Raw genomic sequence first — 25,998 nt, 5'->3', positions numbered from 1 at the left:
ATGTTTTCTTCTTTAAATGTTATTAATATATATGACTGTTTAAAGCAAAATAATGCAACACTGTGTAATGGGGTTTATAATGTATGTAGCTGGAAAAATCATGACAACAGTAGGACAAAGAATAAGAAGTGTAAATGAAATGATAATGTTTACAAGGTTCTTATATTTTACCTGGAGTAGTACAATATTAATTCTAAGTAAACTATGTTTAATAAGGATGCATATTTTAATCCCTACACCAACCTCTAACAAGATGCAGGAAGGTATAGCGTCCCTTCCTGGGGGCGCCTGAGTGGCTCAGTTGTTAAGTGTCTGCCTTTGGCTCAGGTCATGATCCCAGAGTCCTGGGATCGAGCCCCGCATGGGGCTCCCTGCTCCGCGGGAAGCCTGCTTCTCCCTCTCCCACTCCCTTTGCTTGTGTTCCCTCTTTCACTGTGTCTCTCTCTGTCAAATAAATAAATAAAATCTTAAAAAAATAAAAAATAAAATTAATGAAATTAATTAAAAAAAAAAGATGCAGGAAGGTAAAGAGCCAACAGAAAAATTCAAATATATCAGAAAAGATTGATCAATTCCCCCCAAAAAAGACAGGACAGTTAATTAAAAATGTGGCAAATAGAAATCAACCAAATAGTAAATACAAATCCAACCAAAATATTAATTACATAAATATAAATGGACTAAATATTTCAATGAAAAGCCAGAGACTGTCACACTGGATAAAAAATGTGAAACCCAAATTACATGAAATCGGGGTGCCTGGGTGGCTCAGTCGTTAAGCATCTGCCTTTGGCTCTGGTCATGATCCCAGGGGAGCCCCGCATCGCATCGGGCTCCCTGCTCAGCGGGAGGCCTGTTTCTCCCTCTCCCACTCCCCTTGCTTGTGTTCCCTCTCCCGCTACTTCTCTCTGTCAAATAAATAACTAAAAAACCTTTTTAAAAAAATTACATGAGATCTACCAGAAATGTATTTTAAATATAAAATCACAGGTAGATTCAAGGGAAAAAAAACGGAAAAAGATATACCAGCCAAGCAGTAAACATAAGAAAACTAGGCTGACTATACTAATACTAGACAAAATAAGCATTAAGACGAGACATAGAAAAACGTTTCATAATAGAAGGGTCAATTCACTGGGAAGACACAATCATAAATGTGAAGATACTACATAGTTGAGCCTCAAAATACATGAAGCAAAAACTGAACCAACTCAAGGGAGAAATAGACAAATCCAGAATTGTAGTTTTCATGTATCTCCTACTTCATATATATTCTATTTGCAAAATAAGATTGGCCTCAACATTTTTTATGATTTCTAAAGTTTTGTATTCTTTTTTTAAGTTTTATATTCTTGAGAGAAGCACAACTTCTTCTATCAATTAACTGTTGTATCAAAACATTTGAGATGGGGAGGATGCTGCAGTGGCGGATAAATCCTGCGGGATTAACCTATTCCTTTCCTAATGAACCCAGGACATGACAAATTCAATGATTACTCCCTTGAGAAAGACTTCCGAAGATATCTTCCTAATGTTCACTTTTCAAACCTCTTCATCAGGAAGACAAAAACATAAGTACTTAACAGAGCTTGAAAATACTTGAAGCAAAACCTGATGGAACTAAAGGGAAAACAGAAATAGACACACTTCTCTCATACCTCTGATTACTAGATTTTAAAAAATCAGTAAGGATAAAGGACATCTGAATGACAATTCATTAGTCCCCCCTTATCCTCAGAGGACACATTTCAAGACCCTCAGGGGATGCCTGGAAGGGCAGATGAACCCCCTATTGTTTTTCTTTCCAAACATACATGCCTATAATAAAATTTAATTTATAAATTAGGCACAGTAAGAGGTTAACAGAAATAATAATGAAATAGAACAATTATAACAATATGCTGTATAATATAACAAAAGTTATGTGAATGTGTTCTCTTTCTCAAAATATCTTACTTATTGGGCCGTACTCACCCTTCTTCTGTGACGTGAGATGATAAAATGCCTAATAATGCAAGGAAGTGAGGTGACTGATGTACACATTTGTAACACAGCATTAGGCTACTATTAACCTTCTCACCAAACGAGGAGGGGATGGCAGTAGGGATGGTAACTAAAACTGAGGAAAGAGAAATGGCTGATAACGGGGTGGCGGGGCAAATTTATCTATCACCTTAACGTAACAGAATTTACAGAACAATTTGTTCAGAACTGCAAGAAGGAGGGAAAAAAAAACGAGAAGAGGAAGGAAGGGAAGGAGGGAGAGCGAGGAAGCGCGAGCGATCTTTCTGTGTCGTCCGCTCCCCGTTCTACTACGGTTTGGGGATATTTTTATTGAGTACTTGTATATCCACATTCTACTTGGGCATATATACTGAGCACCTGCTGTGTGCCTAGTACGTATATTATGTGTTTGCTGGAGTCAAGACTTCTTTCTAAGACCTACCAGGGATTCTTCAGGAACAAACACGACGCCAAGCTTCCAGAACGCGTTTCCTTCTGCCGGGGGCAGCCTTGAAGTCCCTCCCCTGCTAGCCCACCCTTAAGCCCCAAGGACCTCCCAGAGGGCTCCTCAGCTCCAGCTAGCACCCGCGCTTGCGCACTCCGCGCAGGAATTTGGGGGCGGGGGCGGGCCCTACCTACCGAAGACTACATTTCCCACAGGCCTCTGCTCCTAGTTTCCTTCCGGCTTTCTTGCTGGTGTCGGCCCGGAGAGGTGAGTTGGTCGCGTGTATTGAGGAAATGGGCGCGGGGGTGGCGCGGGGGCGGCGCGGGCCTCTGTGTGAACCGGGTTGCACTGACTGTGGAATTTGTGACGCTGACTGGGCATCGGGTGCCCTGAGGCGTCCTTTCCTTTTCCGCTTAAGGGCTGCACATATCCCTCGGCCCAGAATGGCTCCGAGTTAGATGTATGAACCCCGGAGTGAAGGCCCCCAACAAAAAGACGCAGTCCTGAGAACAGCTCTCAGAACCACGGCTTAATCAGAGCTCCCTCGTAAGGAAACTACCATGACTTCGGAGACAGATTCCAGACTTGGCCTTTGTACTCGGCCTTTCTCTGATACCGGGAAGGCTGAGCTTTACCCCGGACTCCCTCTTAGTTCCATCGGTTTGTGTGCGTGGTGGATGGTGGGAGCAAGTGTGATAGCGGGGGTGTGTTCTGAGTTAGCTAGGCGGGGCTGAGTGCCAAGAAAGGCTCAGTGCCTAAAGATTCCCGTCTCTTTTCCCCAATCCTGCTGATCTTTAGGAAGGAGAAAGGGGGAGATAAGCATTTGTATGTCTATATCTTCTTTGTTCCGCGAAATGTAACTTTTATTTTTCTGGACATGGAAACATTTGCATCTCCTGGAAAAGAATGCTGAAAATCAGTGCGGACTGAGGAGAAAAAAGCCCTTGCTTTAATCACGCTGGGAGAGAAGAGACAGAGAAAGCCAGCTGCAAAATTTATAGAAAGTATTATTTCATGCAATTGTGAAATGCTCTAACAACTCCCTCTTTGAAAGATTACAGCTGTTTTACCAGTGATGCTCCAGACTCGCTTTGCCATTTTTTATTTTATTACTGGAGATACCCAATTGCTAAACTACCCTCCCTTCAAGATAACCCTTAATCTCCAGTTAATCCCTGCCGTTCCTAGTCTCATCTCAGAAACCGCAACCATTCCGGAATTGTTCCCTGCTTCCCATACATCCTTCAAAATCCTTCAGTTGGAACTCAGCCCTTTACAAAAGAGCTTTTCTTCTCTTCCATTGCATTCCAACCCTTCCTGTGGAATTTCCTCCTTCTGTTGAGTCAATAAATGTGATTTTGTTGGACTATACAGGCTTGTTCCAGGTAGTCTTTAGCTGGTTAGGCTTTAACTCGGGAAATACCCCGTCCATAGACCTGGTGCTTTGCTCTTCTTTCCCAGTGAATGATACGGGTGATGAGGTTACTTCCTGCCTCCTCTCCAGTGGGTATTCACATGAACATTTGGCAATCATTTAATTCTGTCTGTGAGCTGTTTCTTTCTAATCATTTAAATGGTTTGCAAATAAACCTCCTGAAGGGGGGAGGCCAACTGCAGAGCTTTATTTTAGGCTTTGATTTGTTGAGAGGATTACAGTTTAGTTGGAATCATATGGTAGGTGTCTTTGATCTTCACCACTGCCCTGAATTCAGAAGCAGGCAAAGGTAGGAGATAGTTTGGTGACAGGGTTTTCTGCTTTTGAGGTTTTTAAGGAGTTGAGATGTAACAGGGTTTTTAATGGGGAGGGCTGTGTTAACAAGGGAAGGGAATGGAAGATGTTAGTAGAAATTTGAGAAATGGTTTGAAGTTTTTGACAGCATGAGTGGTCAGGCCATATTATTTATGTGTTCTTATGAGAGGCAGTTTAGTTATGGAGCTAAATTACCAGTCTTCTGGTCCTAAAACTACCCCGTTAGAGCTGGGTGAAATTGGGGTAATTTATTTCATCTCTCTGCCATAGTTCCTTCATCTGTGAGAGGATAATGATAGAAACTGCTGTGTAGGATTGCTATGAATAGATGAATTAATATATATAAAGCCCTCAGATAATGCGTGACACATAATAAGTGCTCAGTAGATTTAATTGTTACTATTATGTTGTAATTCATCTTTTTTCTCATCACCCAGATCCAAAAATTGTGAGGATTTCCCCACATTGGCTTCATCCATCCACGAACCCCCTTTTGTAAATTGTTGTTAATCAGGAGGAATTGCTTATCAATGTGAAGTCTGAAATTTATTAGCTAGTGTTATAAGAGAGCAAGGCTGAGAAGCTCAAATTTTTATGGAAGAAGAGCAGAAGAGAATTTTCTTTAATAATTCTGGGAAAAAGTATGTAGTATTCTTCATCATCAGTGATATAACTGACTTTTATTTAATGTTTATTTGCTACTCGAAGTGCTTTATTATATGTGATGTCTTATTTAATCTTCATAACGACCTTTTGAGATAGAATCTATAATTATCACCTTTTTTTATGGGAGGTGACTAAGGCTGAAAAGTTAAGTAACATGTCCAAGATCACAGTTAATAACTAGCAGAGCAGAGATTTGTATTCTGAAAGTGTCACACCAGAGCCTGTATTAGTAATTATAACAGTATACCAAGTCTCATCATTGTATATGCCTAAAAAAAATTCTTCCTGCCTTACTCAGTAACCTATCATGATGAAAGGAAGAGATACTAATCTTATGGTAGCAAGCACTATCAAGTTATGTCCAGCTTATACTGAAGCTATGGGGTCTGGAGGTAATGGATCTCATACAGTAAGATTTATGTCTCACAGGTTTTTGTGTGGGTGTGTTTTTTTTAATTTTATTTTAATTCCAGTATCGTTAATGATGTCTCACAGTTTTTATTTTAATGATGTTTTATGCAAAGTCAAATTAGTAGGACAAGGAGATCCAGTAGCCCTTGGAGGCTTCATAACGCATCTTAGCCCAAAACATCAGCTCAGAAATAAAATAAACTTATTCTCCGGGAAGATGTGAAAGGAAGCAGCCGTGAGACTGCTGTTGTTACTTAAGAGGCCTCAGTCAGGGATGTTTTACCATTCATTTCTAGATAGCACTCCAACATACATGGACAAATTCAATCATAGACTTGGTTCATGAATTAGAAGATGAAGTAAATAAAAAAGAAAAAAGTCACTTGGGGCACCTGGGTGGCTCAGTCGTTAGGTGTCTGCCTTTGGCTCAGGTCATGATCCCAGGGTCCTGGGATCGAACCCTGCATCGGGCTCCCTGCTCCACTGGAAGCCTGCTTCTCCCACTCCCACTCCCCCTGCTTGTGTTCCCTCTCTCACTGTCTCTCTCTCTGTCAAATAAATAAATAAAATCTTAAAAAAAGAAAGAAAGAAAGAAAAGTCACTCAGGAGAAAAGAACAGTTGTTCTTAGAGTATCCTGGGCTTTTTTCTCAGTTCAACAGAAGACTTAAAGAAAACCTTGAAATGGGGAAATTTTTGCCTTATTTGGCATAGTTGTGCATGTTAGGTTCACACTGTGTTTAATATGGTGGTGAGTGTTGCTGGCTGTTCCTGTAAACATTTTAACAGGTCCTTCTAGGCATATATGTGATTTTTTTTTCTGTCACAAGAATTTAATGCCACACATGTTGGGATTGATTTAATTTTTTTAAGTAGGCTACACACCTAGTGTGGAGCCCAACTAGGGGTTCAAACTCACGACCCTGAGATCAGGACCTGAGCTAAGATCAAGAGTCCGACGCTAACCAACTAAGCCACCCAGGTGCTCCATGGGATTTTTTTTTTAAACACACTGGCTTCACCCATTTCATCAAAATTAGGGCAACATCATCACTTTTTAATATGTGCCTGGTTTTCAGTGATATAGATGCACTACTATTTAATCATCCAGTTAGATTCTTTTCAGCTTTTATTCATTGTAAACCATACCTGTCAGCATACCTCTGCCAATACCTTTATATACATGTGCAAATAGTTTCTTTAGTCTTAGAAGTGGAGATCCAGGGGCGCCTGGGTGGCTCAGTGGTTAGGCGTCTGCCTTCGGCTCAGGTCATGATCCCAGGGTCCTGGGATCGAGCCCTGCATCGGGCTCCCTGCTCGGTGGGGAGCCTGCTTCTCCTTCTCCCACTCCCCTGCATGTGTTCCCTCTCTCGCTGTTTCTCTCCCTGTAAAATAAATAAATAAAATCTTAAAAAAAAAAAAAAAGAAGTGGAGCTCCAGGACCTGGTTCATAGGGTTTACAGGGCTATAACATTTAAATGCTGCTTCACATAGTTCTAAATTTGGTCCAACACAGTGCCTATTTCCTCCTGACCTTGCTAATCTGGGACATCATCAGTCTTTTAGACCTCCCAGTCCTGTCACTGTAAGAGTATAATTTTTGTGTGTGTTTCACACACATCTCGTTAATTAGTAGTGATGCTTAGTATCTTTTGAAAGTTTTTTTTTTTTTTTAATGAATTACCTTGCTCAGGTTCCTCTCAGTGCAGTAGAAATCTAGTCTTCAGAGGCAAAAACCAAAGTTGAAAGGTGACTTTTTAGTTAGAGAAATGTGAACTCGGAACAAAGCTTTGCCACTTAATCACTGTGAATTTGGGCAAATGATTTCACCCCTGAGCATTGGTTTCCTGATCCACTGAGAGATGAGAAGAAATACATAGCAGAGCAGTGCTGAGGGTCATGGGGTGATGTACCTAAAGCACCCATCACATAACAGTTCTCCATGAATGTTGTTGACTAAGTGCAGTGGTCATGGTATGAGAGGGGTGGTGCAAAGGATGTCATGGTGTGAGAGGTCCTGATTGGGAAACAGGGTAGTGAATTGTTTGGGCTGGGGAAAGGCCAGTGGCAGCAGCTGCTAGGCTCAGTCTGTGTGGTTTTCAGGCTTTGTATTTAGGAAGTTCAGGCAGGATCCTGGGAGCTCAAGAGGCTGTATGTGGGTGGTATGGCCCTTTCTCAGCCCTGAAAAGTACTGGAAGGGAGGAGGAGTCCAACGTCAGGACCAGATCTACATTGCCAGATGGGGAGTCCTCCGAAGTTTTCAGGCTTCTATACCAAACCCATCATTGTTCAGCTGGATCTTCTCAGGGCTTGGATTTCTTCAGACTTCTTATAGTCTCCTCTAGTTGTTGTGAGTATGGGTCAGGGTGGCTATAGTGGTGGAAAATATTTAGGAAGTGGGAAGGGAAAAGGAAAAAGCTCATTTACATAAGTCATTTTGGGATCTCCGAGTTAACATTTGATTTCATGGCCTCTTTTTTTTCTTCCAGATCTGGCTTATCAGGGCTCTGCAATTCTCCAAAAGAGAAATCTTGAAAAGGACTGACCAGTTCTTGTATTTCGAAACCATGGCCCATGTAAGTTGATGTTCTTTTCTCCTTTTTGAAATATTGTTGATCTCTAGGTCATGTGTACATACTCAGTCCTTATCCTGAAACTTCTTATTTAACAGAACTCTGCCCAAGAACTTGCTTTAGTTACTTTCAGTCTTGTGAAGGTTGGGGACAAATAGCCCAGTGTCCTTTCTACGTGCCCTTCCCTCTTCTCCACTAATGTGGACCATCTCTTAGCTCCAAAATCTTCTGTCAAGAGCCATCAGGGAGCAAAAGTGAAATACCTTGAGAAAAATGTAGGCATTCTCTGTAGAATGTCCCCTTGTTAACATTTTCCAATAGAACAGCTTTTGATTTTAAGATTTAAACTTCAGAGAAAGTATATTTCTCTGAATACAGTGATTTTTAGTCTGGTTTTTATGTAGGAAAAATTTGTGTCCCCAGTACACAATTTGACATCTTTTCAAAGTTTTTGAGCTTTTTATTGACATGTAACATGCATAGAGAAAAGTGCACAAGTCCTAAGTGTGTAGCTGAATGACTTTTCATAAATTGAGCATATCTGTGCCATCAGCACTCAGGTCAAAAAAGAGAATATTGCTAGTACCTCAGATGCCCCCCTTTCAGTCACTCCCTGCCCACCCAGCCCAGATAAAACCACTATCCTGACTTTTTTTTTTTAAGATTTTATTTTATTTATTAGAGAGAGAGAGAGCTCATGAGTAGGGGGAAGGAAAGGAGGGAGAAGCAGACTCCTCGCTGAGCAGGGAAGCCCAATGCAGGGCTCGATCCCATAGGACCCCAGGATCATGACCTGAGTCGAAAGTAGCTGCTTAACTGACTAAGCCACCCAGGCGCCCCCACTATCCTGACTTCTAACATTACAAATGAATTTGGCCTATTTTTAGAACTTTATATAAGTGAAATTGTATAGTTCAGTACAACCTTTTTTAACAAAAAATAATGTGCAAGAGATTCTTGTTATATTTCACATATAATTGCTAGACTATCAGAACCATCTACAGATGTTTTGAGATGCATGCAAGTATCATTAAAGAGATGTGTGTATCTGGTGCTGCTGGTGAGAATGGAGGTATCAGAGCATCATACTGCGTGTGAGTCATAACTGAGTGTTAGGTTCTTGTTGAAGTGCATTTTCATAGTGCACGTAACATGTAGTTCTTGTGTAGTATAGAATGAGTTTCCAAAAAGTTGGGGAAGTATTGAAGAAATTGTGGGGAAAGACACAAAGCAAGTGAGAAAAGTGAATTCAGTAAAAGAGACAATGAAAATACTAAAGCTAAAGATACGTGTGCAATAACTAACCCATGTAATTCTATACTGGAGGGAGCTGTGAGGCTATTTGGAAGCTTGGAATTGATGTATAATGCAGTGGAGTTCTTTGCTTTAAAATGATGGGAAAATAGGTACCTGTTTAATAATGTAGTGTTAGAATGTCTGATATTCAGGAATGGGTTATTGATATTAAGTGGGAGATCCTTGTTTTGAAAACTTTCCTTGAAGATTTGTGGTTTGATGAAAGAGAGAATTTGGTCCTGCTTGACTGCCTAGAGGGAAAACTCCAGACTTCTTCACAGATGTGTTTTCCAAGTACATAAGATGAGATTTAGTGTTGGCTGGTGTCAGTCTCTGCATGTGTTGATATCTTATGGTATGTATGTAAGGCTTTTGGGATGGGGTGGATTCGTTAGGGATGTAATTGGGGCCTTAAATTGTAAGGCCTAAAATTTCATATGCTGACTTGATATCTTAACAGGACTCCAAAGGCCTAATCATGAGTTTCCCTGCTTTTGCCAAATAAGTTCTCCATCCAGCAGAAAAGACTCCCACCTGGCTAGCTTTCCTATCAGGCAGATGACCTAAACCCCTCCTGGTCCTCACTCTAAAGGGTTCTACCTCCCTTCTGGCCCAAAGAATTATTCAAATAAACCAGTCACATCCTCCTGTGGGAATCAGGGACACCTTACCCTCTTTTTACTACAAAGCCTGCCTCCCACAGACCCTGCTTGTTCACTCCATTCCTGAGTGCAACCTCTGTGTGGCCCTGCATGACGTGTGGTGTTCTCCTCCCCTGGGCTGTGAGTATACATGTCTAATAAATGCTGTCAATCTCATCTGTCCAGTGTCAGGAATTGAGCCACCTCATTAATATTTAGGGCAGGGGATCTCTCCCTCACAAGTGGGGTGATTAGGAGGTAATCAGAATGGAACTGCAAAGAGAGAGCTCAAGAATCATCTCCAGCAAACCCTGAGAGAAGAATACCAGGAGCAAAGTCCATTGTGTAATTTTATGGGATGTATGGGTTTAAAGCGAGGTTTCTCAACCTTGGGACTATTAATATTTTGAGCCAGAGAATCTTTCATTGTGGGGGCTTGTCCTCTGCATTGCTGGATATCTAACAGTATCCCTGGCCTTTACCAATTAGATGCCTGTAACTCATTCCTTCCCCCCTAGTGGTGACAATCAAAATTGTCTCCAGACATGGCCAGATGTCTTCTGGGGAGTGAAATCACTCCTTATTGAAAACCACTGGTCCAGAGTGACGTCATCATGGTTCAGTATCCTCTAACTCAGGAATGAGGAAGGGTGTTCAGTGAGGGATGACGGATGATAAAGACTAAGAAGGTCATCCAGATGCGTAAGTAATAGATAATGTAGGCTGTGAGAGCTGAGGAAGATTTTTGAAATTGAACTGAATTAAAATATCTAAATCAAAAAGAAAAAGATTGAATCTGATATATTCAAAACGTGGACTACCATGTAGCAATTTCTTTAAAGTTGACTAAAGAAGTGGTCCTTATAGGGAAAATGTTTGTAAGAAAATCTAACTTTATGATGAACTTGAGTCTATTTTCTTAGAAGAGATAGTGTAGTACATTTGGGAGAAGTTTTTATCAGTATTTTTTCACGATCATTAAAGGGAAAAGAAGGTGGAAGACGTTTCCCATGAATTTGTTGTGGAGACACAGAGCTTGTAGAAGTCTTGTGTTTAGGGTTTCATTGGGATTTTTTTTTTTGCTTATTTTATTCATTTCCACATATTTTGGGGTAAAAAGTTAATCTTACCTCCAGCCACAGGACTATTCAAGACATGTAGAACTCTCCTTCAGTGATACTAATTTTCTTACCGTCCCCGACACATAAGCCCTATCCCATTTGCTTGTTATGTGAACCCTTCTCTCCATTGCAGTCCTCAATCTCCTCCCTTTTCATTTAAAAAATATTTCATTTATTTTCACAGGTAATACATGAGTCTTATTTTTTCAGGGTTCAGTGACATTCAGGGACGTGGCCATAGACTTCTCACAGGAAGAATGGGAATTCCTGGACTCAGCTCAGAGGGACTTATATAGGGATGTGATGTGGGAGAATTATAGCAATTTCATCTCACTAGGTAAGGCTATTTATCCCAAACTCTGTTGGGTTTCTCTACTGTCAATTTTAGGAAAATGTTTTGAGAAACTAGATACATTTTTTTCTCTCTGTTCCAAAGGAATGGTTTTAGCTTTGTAAGGTTGGAAATAGGCTCCTCTATTTAATACTTCATCACTTTCATCTGGCTCTGCCCTTCAGATTTTTCTTCAGGCTCTGTAATTTACTTGTTTCATTGGTATCCAAGGGCAGGGCTTGAATTCTGGGTTGCTTACAACAGAAGCATTGTCCAAGAAATCAGATTTTACATTATATTTGAGCCCAGAATTGATACAAATCCTTAATACTCCTTTCTAATCCACCTGCAAGGAGAGTACCTAAACACAGGGGTTTTGAGTCTCTCTAAAAATCAGGGGAGCCTATAGAACTTACAAAGTATGAGATGGATCCACAAAGTCCATTTAAAACTCAAGTAAACACATTCTGTTTCCTCTAACAGACATATTCAGTTCTTCCTGCTCTGTGGTTGAAATTTAGGAACTAAGAACTTTGCATTTAACATTGAATAAATAATCCTAGAAAGGATCAGAAGTCTTGGGAAGACACTCTCCTGTTAACAAATTGATAACAATAAAAATAGCCAATACACACACATATGTGTGTGTGTGTGTATGTTTGTGTATATATAACTTTATATATTTGTACTTAGATACTATCCAGAGCATTATGCGTTATTAATTCTCACAACTCTATCAGAAATATACTATGATTATCCTTATTTCAGATGAGAAAACTTAGGCATAGAAGGTTAATAATTGGCTGAGGTAACACAACAACAAAGGCAGGATTTAAACTCAGGCAGTCTGGATCCAGACTCTGTGTTCTCAACCACTACACAAGACTGCCTCTCAACAGAGCTAGTATGAGTTTAAATTATATTCAGGCCTGTTCTTAACCATCTGTTCCTTGTGCTCCTAAAGTTACCCTCATATGAGTGCTCTTCAACTCCCTTGCATTTCTTTGCTGTTAGGCTTTATAAAGTACCATTTTGATCTGTAGTTAATTACAAACTTAACCAAATTTGAACCTGACTTTTGGACTTATAATTTCATGTCACATTATCTTTTAAGGAGAACCTTCCATTTCTAAACCAGATGTGATTACCTTATTGGATGAAGGGAAAGAGCCCTGGATGGTTGTGAGGGAAGGGACCAGAAGACACTACTCTGGTGAGTGAGGGCTGAGCAGGATGGGGAATTAATTACTGCAGATAATTAGCCAAGCCTGTTAGCCTTGAGATGTTGTTGGAAATCTCTCTTCAGAATTTTGGACGCCAAAGGAACTTCTTATTGACCTTGATTACAACTGTTTTTCTTCTTTCTCATATTTTTCTCCTACTTCAGAGAGGAGCTGTTCTCAGTAGAAGAAAAAAAGATGACAAATAAACATAAGAACTGAAATCAACAAGATAGAAAAAGTAGAGAAAATTAATAAAGCCAAAATTTGATTCCTTGAAAAGATCAACAAAGTTGGTAAACACTAGCTTGACTCATCAAGAAAAAAAAAAAGACAACAATTGCAAATACTAGGAATGAAAGAGTAACTGGGTTATCACTTAACACCCTGTAGGCATTAAAAGAATAGTGAGAGAATACCATAAGTAATTTTATGCCAATAAATTGGACATCTTAAATGAAATGGAAAAACTCCTTGAAAAACACAATTACCAGAACTGATACAAGATAAAAAAAAAAAAAATGAGTAACCTTATATCTATCAAAATAATTGAATTCATTATCAGAAATCTTTCCACAAAGAAAACACCAGGTTCAGATGGCTTCACTGGTGAATTCTATTAAATATTTAAGGAAGAACTAGCAGCAGTATTACACAATTTCCTTCAGAAAAGGAAAGAACAGCTCCCAAATCATTTTCCGAAAATAGTGTAACTCGTATATTGTGTCCTGACGAATTACTGCAGGGGAAAAAATTACAGGCTCATTGTCCTTCATGAACATAGATGTAAAATCCTTGAGAAAATATTAGTAAATTAAATCCAGCAATAAAAATGATGATTAAGTAGGGTTTATCCCAGGAATGCAAGCTTGGCTTAACCGTCAAAAATTAATTAGTGTGAAAAAAATTAATCCATGTCATTCACCATATTAACAGGAATGAGAGAAACCATGTGATTGTGTCCATAGATGTAGAAATAGCATATGACAAAATTCAGCATCCATTCATGATAAAAATTTTCAGGAAACCAGAAATTGAAGAGAACTTCCTCAAAAAATACTACTTAAAGAAAAACACTACATCATAAACTTCATCATACTTGATTGAAGAATTTTCCCCCTAAGATTGGGAACGAGGCAAAAGTGCCCACTTTTCCCATATCTATTTAACATGTATTGAAGGTCCTAGCATTGCAATATGGCAAGGAAAATAAGAGACATAAAATCGAAAAGGAAGAAGTTAAACTCTGTTTGGAGATGGCATGATTGTGTAGATAGAAAATCCTAAGGAATCAAAACAGCAACTACTCAAAGTAATAAATGAAGATCACAGTAAAATCACAGGATACAAAGTTAATATATAAAAATCAGTTGTGTTTTTATATACTAGAAGTGAAAAAAATAAGGAATTTAAAGTAAATTAAGTCAATTAAGAAAATTAAAAGCAAATTAAGTTAATTTGCATTAGTGTCGAAAACCAAAAATACTAAGGAATAAATTTAACAAAACATGCAAGACCTCCACACAAAAAAATCATAGAACATTGCTAAGAGAAATTAAAGACCTAAATAAGTGGAAAGAGACTGTTTTGGGGATGGGAAGACTCACTATTGTTAAAATGTCAATTTTATAGTTTTAACAAGCTGATTCCAAAATTGATATGGAAAACCAATGGTCTTAGCATTTCTAAGATAATCTTGGAAAAGGAAGAATATATTATAGGACTTAGACTACATGACTTCAAGATACTTCAAGATTCATTATAACTACAGTAATCAGGGGCGCCTGGGTGGCTCAGTTGGTTAAGCATCTGCTTTTGGCTTGGGTCATGATCCCAGGATTCTGGGATCGAGCCCCACATCAGGCTCCCCCTGCTCTGTGGGGAGTCTGCTTCTCTCCCTCTGCCTGCAGCTCCCCTGCTTGTGCTCTCTCTGTCAAATAAATAAATAAAATCTTTTAAAGAACTACAGTAATCAGTGGGCGCCTGTGTGGCTCAGTATGTTGAGTGTCCAACTCTTAGCTTCAGCTCAGGTTGTGAGGGCGAGCCCTGCATCAGGCTCCAGACTCAGTGAGGAGTCTGATTGAGATTCTCTCCCTTCGTCCCCCGCTGACATTATCTCTCTATCTCTCTCAAATTAATAAATCTTAAATAAAACTACAGTAATTAAGACATTGCGTATTGGATAAGGATCAACAGATAGAACAGAACAAAGACCTTAGAGGTAGAACTCACACTTAAAAGATCATTTATTTTTTGACAAAGGCACCAAAACATTCCAATGGGGAAGGGAAAGTTTTTTCAACAAATGGTGCTGGGTAACTGGGAAAAAAATCCTGACCCCCTACCTGCTCCCCAAATTAAGATGTATTTTAGACCTAAATATAAAAACTAAACATAAAAAATATAAAAAGCCAAATATAAAAGCTAAACTTGAAAAATAAAAAAATTTAAAATTCAATACAAATTTTATATAAAAAACATGAAAGCTAGGGTTGCCTGACTGGTTCAGTCAGAGGAGCATGCACCTCTTGATCTTGGGGTTGTGGGGTGTAGAGATTACTAAAAATAATAAGAAAATAAACTTTAAAATAAATGGAAGCTAAATATAAAGCTTTTAGAAGAAAACTAGGAGAATTTCTTGGTTTGAATATTATACTATAGTTATGTAAGATGTTAACATTGAGAGAGGCTGGGTGAAGGTTGCATCAGACTTTCCTGTATATTTCTCGGCAACCTCATAGGAATCTACAGTTTTTTCAAAATAAAAAGGAAACAAAAATGTCCCATTAGGGATGATGGGTAAAAAATTTGAACAAAGAGAGGGGCTACTCTTTTTTATGATCAATGACTATAATTCATTTATATATAAATCTGTGTTAGTCAGCTTGAGCTGCCATAACAAAATACCATAGATTGGGTGACTTAAACAACAGAAATTTGTTTACCATCGTTCTGGAGGTTAGAAGTCTGAGATTAGCATTTGGGGGCTCTGATGAGGGCTCTCTTCCTTTCTGGCAGATATTCCCTTCTCACATTTTCCTCACATGGCAGAGAGAGAGAAAGAGGAGAGAGAGAGAGAGAGACCTCTTATAAGGCCTCCAATCCTATTGGACTAGGAGCTTTATGACTTCATTTAACCTTAATTGTCATCTAAAAACACTATTTCCAAATATAGTCAGGGTGGGTGGTCAGGGCTTCAATGTATAATTTGGGGCAGGACACAATTCAGTCCATAGCAATATCTATCTTTAGAGGATTCAGTTTCTTTCTGGCTTCTGTTTTGATTAGTTTATATGTCTTTTGTTGCCTACAAATATATTCGTTCATTGAGTACCTAGTCGGAACCATGCACTGTGCCAGCCTCCAGTGGAACAATTGTGAACAAGAGTGGTAGGTTCCAGCAGTCATGTTTATATATATATTTTTAAAGATTTTATTTATTTATTTGACAGAGAGAGACACAGCGAGAGAGGGAACACAAGCAGGGGGAGTGGGAGAGGGAGAAGCAGGCTTCCCACGGAGCAGGGAGCCCGATGCGGGGCTTGATCCTAGGACCCCGGGATCATGACCTGAACCTAAGGCAGATGCTTAACAACTGAGCCACCCAGGCGCCCGGCATGTGACTTTTAAATGTGAAAAGAGCCATTGGAAACTTTTGAGCAGGGGAATTACATGAGCTGATTTGTCCTATAATTATCACTCTATGGAGAACAGATTGAATAGGGGCAAGATGGGAAGAAGGAAGACCAGTTAGGAGGTTATTTTTCTTTTGTCCCAGTTGAAGATGATAGTGGTTTTGATTGGAATGGTAGTGACGGGAGGTAGAGTTAGATTCATGGTAGATGTGCCCAGTACATGTTGGTCTGCTCCTCTGTGTGGATACTTTCCTCACCTTACTTGGATTTCAACAACCTGCCTGAGGCTGCCCCGATCAGTGGATGCCCTCTTTACCCGGATTGGACTCCTCACACAGCGTCCTTCCCCCAATATGGATAAGAAGCATCTTTGTCCTTTAATTGATGTTCTTTTATCCATCTACATTTAAGTAATTTTCTTATGTATTCAGGTGCAAATCTACTGTCTTCCTAATTTTTTCCATTTGTTCAACTTATTCTTTCTTCCTTTTCTTCCTCTCCTGCCTTTTCTGGATTAATAAAATATTTTGATTTTAGCTTTTGCCTCTTGAGTGTATTAGTTACATATACTTTTAGTTTTCTTCTCAGAGTTGCCCTAGAGATTAAAACATGGATTCTTTACTTACTACATTGTACCTTAAATTAATTCCTTTATATCTTTCCCAGTATCGTGAAGATATTAGTAACATTCTATTTAGTTAGTTTTATTTATTTATTTGAGAGAGAGAGAGCACAAGCAAGGGGAGCAGCAGAGGGAGAGGGAGAAGCAGGCTGCCCGCTGAGCAGGGAGCCCGATGCGGGGCTCGATCCCAGGACCCTGGGATCATGACCTGAGCCGAAGGCAGATGCCTAACGCCTGAGCCACCCAGGCACCCCAGTTTTGAAAAATTCTTGGTTGTTATATTTTCAAGTATTGTTTCGCATTTTTGCTCTTCTCTCTTTCTGGGACTCCGGTTACACATATGTGAAACCTTTTTAAACTGTTGCATATATCTTTTATGTTCTTTTCTGTTTTTTCCTTTTTTCTTATTTTTTATTCCTGTGCTGCTTCTATAAACCCATTTCCTAGTTCACTGATCTTCTTTTCTGCTAAGTCTAATCTGTTAAAGATATCTGTTAAATTCTTAATTTTAGCTATTGTATTTTTCAATTATGAGATTTCTGTTTGGAGATATATATATACACATATATACGTATTTTTTATACATACATATAAATATATGCTTTTTTAAAAGATTTTATATATACATATATAATTTGTTTTGCTTTTTTTGAGAGATTGGAGGGGTGAAGGAGAGGGAGAGAGAGAATCTTAAGCAAGCAGTACACCCAGTGTGGAGTCTGACACAGGGTTCGATCTCACAACCCTGAGCTCATGACCTGAGCTGAAACCTAGAGTCAGATGCTTACCCGAATGAGCCACCCAGGACCCCTCTTTTTTTTTTTTTTTTTTTAAGATTTTACTTATTTATTTGACAGAGACACAGCAAGAGAGGGAACACAAGCAGGGGGAGTGGGAGAGAGAGAAACAGGCTTCCCGCTGAGCAGGGAGCCGGATATGGGGCTCTATCCCCGGACCCTGGGATCATGACCTGAGCCGAAGGCAGACGCTTAACAACTGAGCCACCCAGGTGCCCCAGGACCCCTCTCTTAATAGACTTCATTTTTAGAGCAGTTTTAGGTTGACAGCAAAATTGAGCAGATGGTGGAGATTTTCCACATATTCCCTAAGAGTTCATTATTTTTGCAAATTAGTGGGAATTGACATCTTTTTTGTGTTTACATTTTTAAAATACTTTATAAGTCTAGTTAATTAATAAAATATAATTTATGTACATTAAAATTCACTCTTTTTAGTACCTAGTTTTAGGAATTTTGGAAAATGATACAGTTATGTAACCACCATAATCAAGAGTTTAGAATAGTTTCAAAGTCTCTTCATGTTTCATAGTGATGAGACTTTTGAGTCATTTCAGCAGTTTTATACATTTGTACTGTAGTCATAGAAAAAAACCTTTCTTATCTCTCCTACCCACTTGTCCCCATATCTTTGCTTATTTCATTCAACTTTTAGATTTTCTCATGCAAGTCCCCCATTATCTTTGGATCATTAGTTTTGAGCCTATATCCAACATAGCCTTTATTTTTACTCTTTTGCACTCAGGTGATCCCAAGTACCATTCCATGTTTGACAGTCATTCTGCTATACTCATTATCTGCCCATGCCTTTTTGCTCAAGATTTCATAAGCCTTTCAGTGTTAGGATTATTGAAAGATACTTGTAATTTTCTGGGAAGTACAAACCTTGCTTTAGCTATATAGAATGGGAAGGAGCACCTAGAGGAGGTATGAAGGAACAAAAATTTGAGTAAATGTAGCACTGATAAGTAATAGTATAAACCCTAGTGGAGAAAAATAAAACATTGTAGTACTTTTTTTTTTCTTTAGGTAAACACTACTCCCAACATGGGGCTCAAACTCACAACTCCCAAGATCAAGAGTTGCATGCTCCACTGACTGAGCCAGCCAGGCACCCCTATTGTAGTACATTTTAAAAGTTTAGAAACAGATGTACATATTCATTAGTGATTATGTAATTATAGGAATAAATGAGTAATATCCATTGTGTATTTGGGGTTTGTTATTTAATGGTAAATGGACTTTAGAGATTGTTTCTGCCACTAGGGAAGCTTAGGGGTAAGAAACTAACAGAATACCAAAGAGAAAATTAATAAATATTCCAAAATTGGGACAAAGAAGAGCAACCTGTTGCTGGGATAGAATATAGAATGCATAGTTTTAAACAGGATCAGCAGGAATGGCTTTTTGGAAGAAGTGATTTTTGACTGAGACCTGATGAAGGAAAGCCAACCATGCAGGCAGAGAATTTCTCAAAGAAGGAACAACCTGTGAAAGGTCCTATTTAATGGGAACAGTGGTAGTGCCTTTTGTGAGCTGAAAAGAGGCCTTTGTGGCATAAACAGAGTAAATGAGAGGTGTTGATAAGCAGATAAGCAGCTTATTATCTATGTTCAGGTATTTATATTTGATTCTAAATATAAAGAGAAAGCATTAAAAACATTTAGAGAGACTCAAATATTGATCAGCATCAGAATCATTTGCTGGAGAATTTAAATAAGTACAAAACAAAAACATGCCCAGGACTTAATCCTGTAGTTTATGTTGCAGTCCGTTAAAAATGCCTCTGTATAGTTTTAAGAAATCTTCAGATAATTCTTATCACTGATGTAACTTCTTTCCCTAATCACCAATCTTACCTCCAGTCCTGGACTCCATTCTCTGTGTTGCCTTTGCCTTTTTTTCTCTTTTTTTAACGTATGAGAATACAGTGTGTTCCATAATACAATTAATAACCCTCAATACAAATTAGCTTAATAATGATATGGAATAGGGAATGATAGCAGTATAGTGTGAGAGTTAGGTGGTTCACAGGTCATTTTCCTACTTGAATGAAGCCAGAATAGAAGTAGACTTATAACATTCAGCAGGAAAGGCAAAGTGTTCAATGTGATATTTTATTGTTGGTGGCCCTTTCACCTCTATATGAAAAAAATCAATAATAAGTGTCTGGATCCAGGACTTTCTCCCCAGAGATAGATGCCATCAACCTTGCATGGCTTCTAGCTGGAGACAGGTCACATTTTACCCTATTCCCACCTTAATGGTAGCCTTGCTGGCTCAGGGGTTTTTTTTTGTTTGTTTTGTTTTGTTTTGTTTAAGATTTTATTCATTTATTTGAGAGAGAGAGAGAGCACAAGCAGGGGCAGCTACAGAGGGAGAGGGAGAAGCAGACTCCTCACCGGGCAGGGAGCCCAACATGGGACTCGATCCCAGGACCCCGGGTTCACGACCTGAGCTGAAGGCAGAGGCTCAGCTGACTGAGCCACCCAGGCGCCCCTCAGGGCTCCTTGTTCATTGCAATGTCTCAGCATCTGAAATCTAGCTTTTCTACTTTTTTGTGTGTGCATTTCAGTATCCATGAAGTGGCCTTCAGCCATGTTGAACTGCCTTTTGAGTTTTATCTCTTGAAATATCAATTATTATATTTGTTAGCGCTCTGCCAATAAAGTTGCATGGGTTTGAGTGGTCTTCTCTAGCCCTGTTTTCTTCATAAACTCTTAATTTTTTGGTGTGTAATTTTGCAGAAGATAAGGGTTTTTTTAGGTACACATATGTGGTATTGTAGCAGAAATGCCCGTTTTAGAGATCTCTAATCCATTCACTTGTAATAAGCATTATTTTAGGTGCCTTTTATTTCTCTATAGAAGTCTTTCTTCTGTCGCAGGAAAATAGTGTGTGTTTGCCTTCTGTTTTCTTTCAGATTTGGAGTCCAGATATAGGACCAATACTTTATCTCCAGAAAAGGACATTTATGAAATATATTCATTCCAGTGGGAGATAATGGAAAGAATTAAAAGCTATAGTCTTCAGGACTCCATTTTTAGAAATGATTGGGAATGCAAAGGCAAGATTGAGGGGCAAAAGGAACCACAAGAGGGATATTTTGGGCAAGTGAAAATTACTTCTGAAAAAATGACCACTTACAAAAAGCATAATTTTCTTGCTGAATATCAGAGAGTTCATAATGGAGAAAAGTTGTATGAATGTAAGGAATGTAGAAAGACCTTTATTCGTCGCTCAACACTTAGTCAACATCTGAGAATTCATACTGGTGAGAAACCTTATAAATGTAAGGAATGTGGGCAGGCATTTAGACAGCGTGCGCACCTTATTCGACATCACAAACTTCATACCGGTGAGAAGCCCTATGAATGTAAGGAATGTGGGAAGGCCTTTACAGTGCTCCAAGAACTTACTCAACATCAGAGACTCCATACTGGTGAAAAGCCCTATGAATGTAAGGAGTGTGGAAAGGCCTTCAGAGTGCATCAGCAACTTGCTCGACATCAGAGAATTCACACTGGTGAGAAACCCTATGAATGTAAGGCATGTGGGAAGACCTTTAGGCAGTGTACACACCTTACTCGACATCAGAGACTTCATACTGCTGAGAAGCTCTATGAATGTAAGGAATGTGGGAAAGCCTTTGTATGTGGTCCAGACCTTAGAGTACATCAGAAAATTCATTTTGGTGAGAAACCTTATGAATGTAAGGAATGTGGAAAGGCTTTTAGAATATGCCAACAACTTACTGTCCATCAGAGTATTCATACTGGTGAGAAACCCTATGAATGTAAGGAATGTGGGAAGACTTTTAGACTAAGGCAGCAACTTGTTCGCCATCAGAGAATCCATACTCGTGAGAAACCCTATGAATGTATGGAGTGCTGGAAGACCTTTAGTAGTTACTCACAACTTATTTCACATCAGAGCATTCATATTGGTGAAAGACCTTATGAATGTGAAGAATGTGGGAAGGCCTTTAGATTGCTCTCACAACTTACCCAACATCAGAGTATTCATACTGGTGAGAAACCTTATGAATGTAAGGAATGCAGAAAACCTTTTAGACTGCTGTCACAACTTACTCAGCATCAGAGTATTCATACTGGTGAGAAACCTTATGAATGTAAGGAATGTGGTAAGGCTTTCAGACTTTATTCATTCCTTACTCAGCACCAGAGAATTCATACTGGAGAGAAACCCTACAAATGTAAGGAATGTAAGAAGGCCTTTAGACAACATTCACACCTTACTCAACATCAGAAAATTCATAATGGGGTTTAGTATGAGAAAGCCTTCAATTGTACATTATGTTACAGAATATCTGAAAATTCATTTTTGAGAAATTTGCTTCATGCTTCAACTAAGCATAAGAAATTTTATATTATTGAAAAAAATATGTTGCTTTAAAAGCCTTCTATCACCATTCAGACATTGTTTATCTTCAGCAAATTTGTATGAGGGAATAATATAATGAATGTAGGGAAATCTTTAGCCTTATCTATCATTATCCCCATTTCACTCCTTTCTTACAGTGTGTTATTGGACAAGGTACTTAAACTTCTGTGCCTCATTTTGCTCACTTGTAAAACGGTGATAATAGTACCTATGTATATTAGTTATTTATTGCTGTGTAATAAATTACCACAAACTTAGTAGCTTAAAATAATATACATTATCTCACAATTTCTATGGGTCAGTTGTCTGGGCATAACTTTGTTGGGTCTTCTGCTTCAGGGTCTCGCACAGAGCTAAACTAAAGGTTTCAGCCAGAGTTGGGTCTCATCTGAAGGCTCAACAGGGAAAGGGATCCATATCCAACCTCACATGGTTGTTGGCTCTTGCACTGAGGTCCACAGTTTCTAGCTGGCTGATGGCTGACCTTAGTTCCTTGCCACATGTGTTTCTTCAACACGACTGCTTATTAAGTGTGCAAGCCAAGAATGCAGTAGAGTCTACTAGCATCATAGAAGCTATAATCTTGTATGATCTAATCACCAGAGTAACACCTTTTCGTCACTTTTGCTGTATTCTACTGGTTAGAAGCAGGTTACTGGGTCACCGCACACTCAAGGGTAGAGGATTACACAAGAGTATGAATACCAGGCTGTAGGGACCATTTCAGAGTCAGCCTGCCACACTGTGTAATAGGATTGTCTTAAGGATTAAGTAGTTAATGCTTGGAAAAATAGCAGCCACATAGCATGTTTTCTGTAAATAATATCTATAATTGTTATCATTAGTGTTAGTGAATTCATATGAAAGGAATTTACTCTAGAAGTAGTAAATGTAGAAATGCCTCATGTCACTGCTCAGTACTTAACTAAACTTAAGATAATTTATTCCAGATAAAATCTAAGAGGTTATATTGAATGTGGGAAGTTCTTCATCATTTGAGCTGCATCAATCATTTTGTGCTGAAAAGAATGTCACGAATGTGAGGTTAAGAGTACAACTGTTGAAGAATCAGAAAAATACGAAATTATTTTCCCATAATAAATTCCAAAAAGTAAATGTTTTGCAATCCCTATTGCCTGGCCACTGTTAAAGCTTAATTAGAAACATCAAAAAGATGGCAGAAAGGAAACCAGTTGGAAATTTAATAATGTGCGTGCGTGCGTGTGTGTGTGTGTGTGTATACATGTATGTAAAACTCATATAAAAGATCATCATTCCATTACAGGCAGTGTATGGTTTGATGTTCAAATTGCCCCATCTTCAACCAGTGGGAGTTGGGTCTTTTGACATGACCCCACTAGTAGTTTGATAGTTTACTTGGTTATGGCTGCAGTCTGGTCAGCAATGGAAGATGCTTGGGCACCAACTCATCCTGAAAATTGGTAAGGGGAAAAATAAGCATTTATTTTGCTTTTTCCTTGTGAACCAAGTTTCAGGGCCACCAAAAGCTCCTCAGATTAAAAGGTTTTTGTTTTGTTTTGTTTTTAAGAAATCAGTAAATATGGAAAGAATGGTAGGATTAGAAAAATCATTTTCTAGTTCCCTAATGGGATAATGGGTCCAGAAAATGATCTTCAGTGGATATTAAAACTATTGGGTGAAATATTTTATAGTGAGAACTTTCAAGCTGACCACCTCTGAGCCCTTTGATCAATTTTAACCTCTTTAAAAGTGGGACTATCAGACAATATCCACATCCTGATAAAATGCAATACAAAATACACACCACTGCCTACAAAGCCTTATTGCCAAAACAGTGAACTGAAGGAAGCAAACCTTTGAGTCAAACTCTTTAAAAATGAGAATTTGGGGAATAGATGAACAAAGTAAATGGCACCACAAGGAAGTAGCCAAGCAGATACAGAATGCGTAAAATTCTAAGAAACAAATGACCCTGATTTCTTCAACTAATGAGTGGCATGAAAAAGAAAAGGGGAAGGGCAACAATTAATAGATTAAAAGAGACTTAAGAGACCTATCAACTAAATTTAGTACATGGGCATTGCTTGGACCTAGTTTGAACAAAATGTAAAAAGACATTTTGGAGACAGTGGGGAAAATGTGGACATGCACTGAGTATTACCTGATATTTAGAAATATGTTGTTAGGGATGATAATATCAATGTGGTTATTAAAAGATAAAAGGTTCTATGTGTTAGAGATACATACTTACATACTTAAGAAATGGTAAGATACCAAATCTGCTTTATATACTCTAGCAAAGGAAAAAGAATTGGCAAAGAGAGCTGGGAAGTAGGTTAGCAAAATGTTGATAATTACTGACATGGAGTGGTTTGCTTTGGGGAGTTTATTGTTCTAATATTTCTACTTTTTTATGTGTTTGAAAGTTTCAGTAATAAAATGTTTAATATCAAAACTGAAATTTATAGACTACTTAGAAATGATTGTTGAGATGTGTGCATCTAAACATGTCAGATGTCACCAAAGTTCTGTTCAGTGAAAAATTCATCCCCTTTAATGCATTATAAGGAAGTTTTATTTGTGGACCCAGTCTTCATCATCTTCACCTTATCCATAGCAGTCAACACAGGGCCTGTCACCTAAATAAATGTGTCAAGGGAATGAATACTTAATCAAGAAACCAGAAACAGAACAGAATAAAACCTACAAAAGAGAAGCAAAGCATAACTAAAAATAGAAATTAAGGACTAGACAGTAGATTTAATCCAGTACTAATGATAAGATTTTGGAAGATCCAATCAAGAAAAAGAAAATGAAAGATAATGCCTTTGGAATATTGACCGTGATAAAGGTGACATAGCTACAGATTATCCAGAAAATTTTTTTAATTACAACACAATACTATATATATGTGCTATATTTATTCTAATACCTAAAATATAGGTACTTTTTTTTTCTGTAGGAAGGTTATGAAAATTGACTCAAATAGACCAAGAAGCAAATGTGTATGTATATATGAACTCCCTGCTTAAGAAAGAAAAAGTCTGATAGTTGTGCAGGTAAAAGCTTTAAGAAATAGATAATCCTTCACAAAATTCTCCAATTAATTCTGCACAGCCAAAATAATCCTGATACAAACCTGAATGAAGATGGCTCCTAAAAAGCAAAACCTAGACCAGCTTCATTTATGAATATTCTATTCATCTTAATTCTATTTAGAATTAATTACAAAATCAGTCTTCACTAATAGATCCATGTATTTACCTTTCCCAAGTTTCAGATATCTCCAGGAGAGCCAGAGTGTAAGACCTTAACCCAGCGTTCTCCACAAACTTGTTTTGGGATATTCTAGTCCTTGATGATATTTGGGAAAAGATTTCTTAGGAAAATGTGTAAATGCAGCAGAGCATTTGCTTGTGGGGAAATCCAAGTACACATCATCAGCTTGTCAAAAGATACAGTAAAGAGATTTTTATTTTACACAGTGTATCTCAAACTTACTTCATTGTGGAACTCTCATTCCCAGTATCTCCTACCATCTTTAGAATGTGAGCCACTTTGATAGATGCTTCCATTGCCACAATGAATGTCTTTAAGACCATCATTTGAGACATTACGGTGAGTGAGTGTGTTGGCAGGGGGTGAGGAAAGGGCACTTTTCTTTGTAACTCACGTCATATTCTGAAAGCTGCCTGCTTGAATCTTGAGGGCTAGTGCTTTTCTATAGAATGTAAAAGATTCTAGCTTGGTCCTTGATATGTATATATTAAACATGCTTAAATATTCTGTTAAGTAGTGATTAGGACATAAACGATTTTTCATTGTAATAAAAATGCTATATTAAATATCATTTCGTGTATTTTCTGATTTCTTTGAAGAGTGAAGAATCTAAGGTGCATATCTAGAGGGGAAATTGTTCTCTGTAGGTTGTACAGACTCTCCACTTTACATGTTGCCAGATGGTTGCTCCATCACTGCACTAATTTTGCATTTCTCTAATCACTGAAACAAGCATCTGGATTTTCCTACTTTTATTATTGGTTTCAGTACTTCCCTGATTACAAGTGACTTGAGCATCTTTTTCATGTGTGTTTATTGGTCA

At 38.4% G+C, this 25,998-nt stretch overlaps 1 protein-coding gene across 7 annotated transcripts in view; it reads left to right on the top strand.

Moving 5' to 3' along the window:
* ZFP14 (ZFP14 zinc finger protein) overlaps positions 1–25,998 on the top strand; it is a 225,154-nt gene that overhangs the window by 76,064 nt on the left and 123,092 nt on the right. Inside the window, exons 1-7 of one of the 7 annotated variants that reach the window (XM_073885287.1) lie at positions 2,079–2,716; positions 4,637–4,840; positions 7,764–7,850; positions 9,847–9,925; positions 11,116–11,242; positions 12,351–12,449; positions 20,434–25,746. In XM_073885287.1, coding sequence (XP_073741388.1) covers positions 9,896–9,925; positions 11,116–11,242; positions 12,351–12,449; positions 20,434–21,800 — 1,623 coding nt within the window. In that variant the 5' untranslated portion in view covers positions 2,079–2,716; positions 4,637–4,840; positions 7,764–7,850; positions 9,847–9,895 and the 3' untranslated portion in view covers positions 21,801–25,746. Of the gene's footprint in view, positions 1–2,078; positions 2,717–4,152; positions 4,174–4,636; positions 4,841–7,763; positions 7,851–9,846; positions 9,926–11,115; positions 11,243–12,350; positions 12,450–20,433; positions 25,747–25,998 lie in introns of those variants that run through there. The other 6 variants (XM_073885288.1, XM_073885293.1, XM_073885289.1 and 3 more) reach the window with 6 other exon arrangements.

The sequence above is a fragment of the Callorhinus ursinus genome, unplaced genomic scaffold, assembly GCF_003265705.2.
Source record: "Callorhinus ursinus isolate GAN/ISIS: 27379988/994484 unplaced genomic scaffold, GSC_fseal_2.0 scaffold61, whole genome shotgun sequence".
In the NCBI taxonomy this organism is placed as follows: Eukaryota; Metazoa; Chordata; class Mammalia; order Carnivora; family Otariidae; genus Callorhinus; species Callorhinus ursinus.
This window is presented reverse-complemented; position numbering and strand designations above follow the sequence as displayed.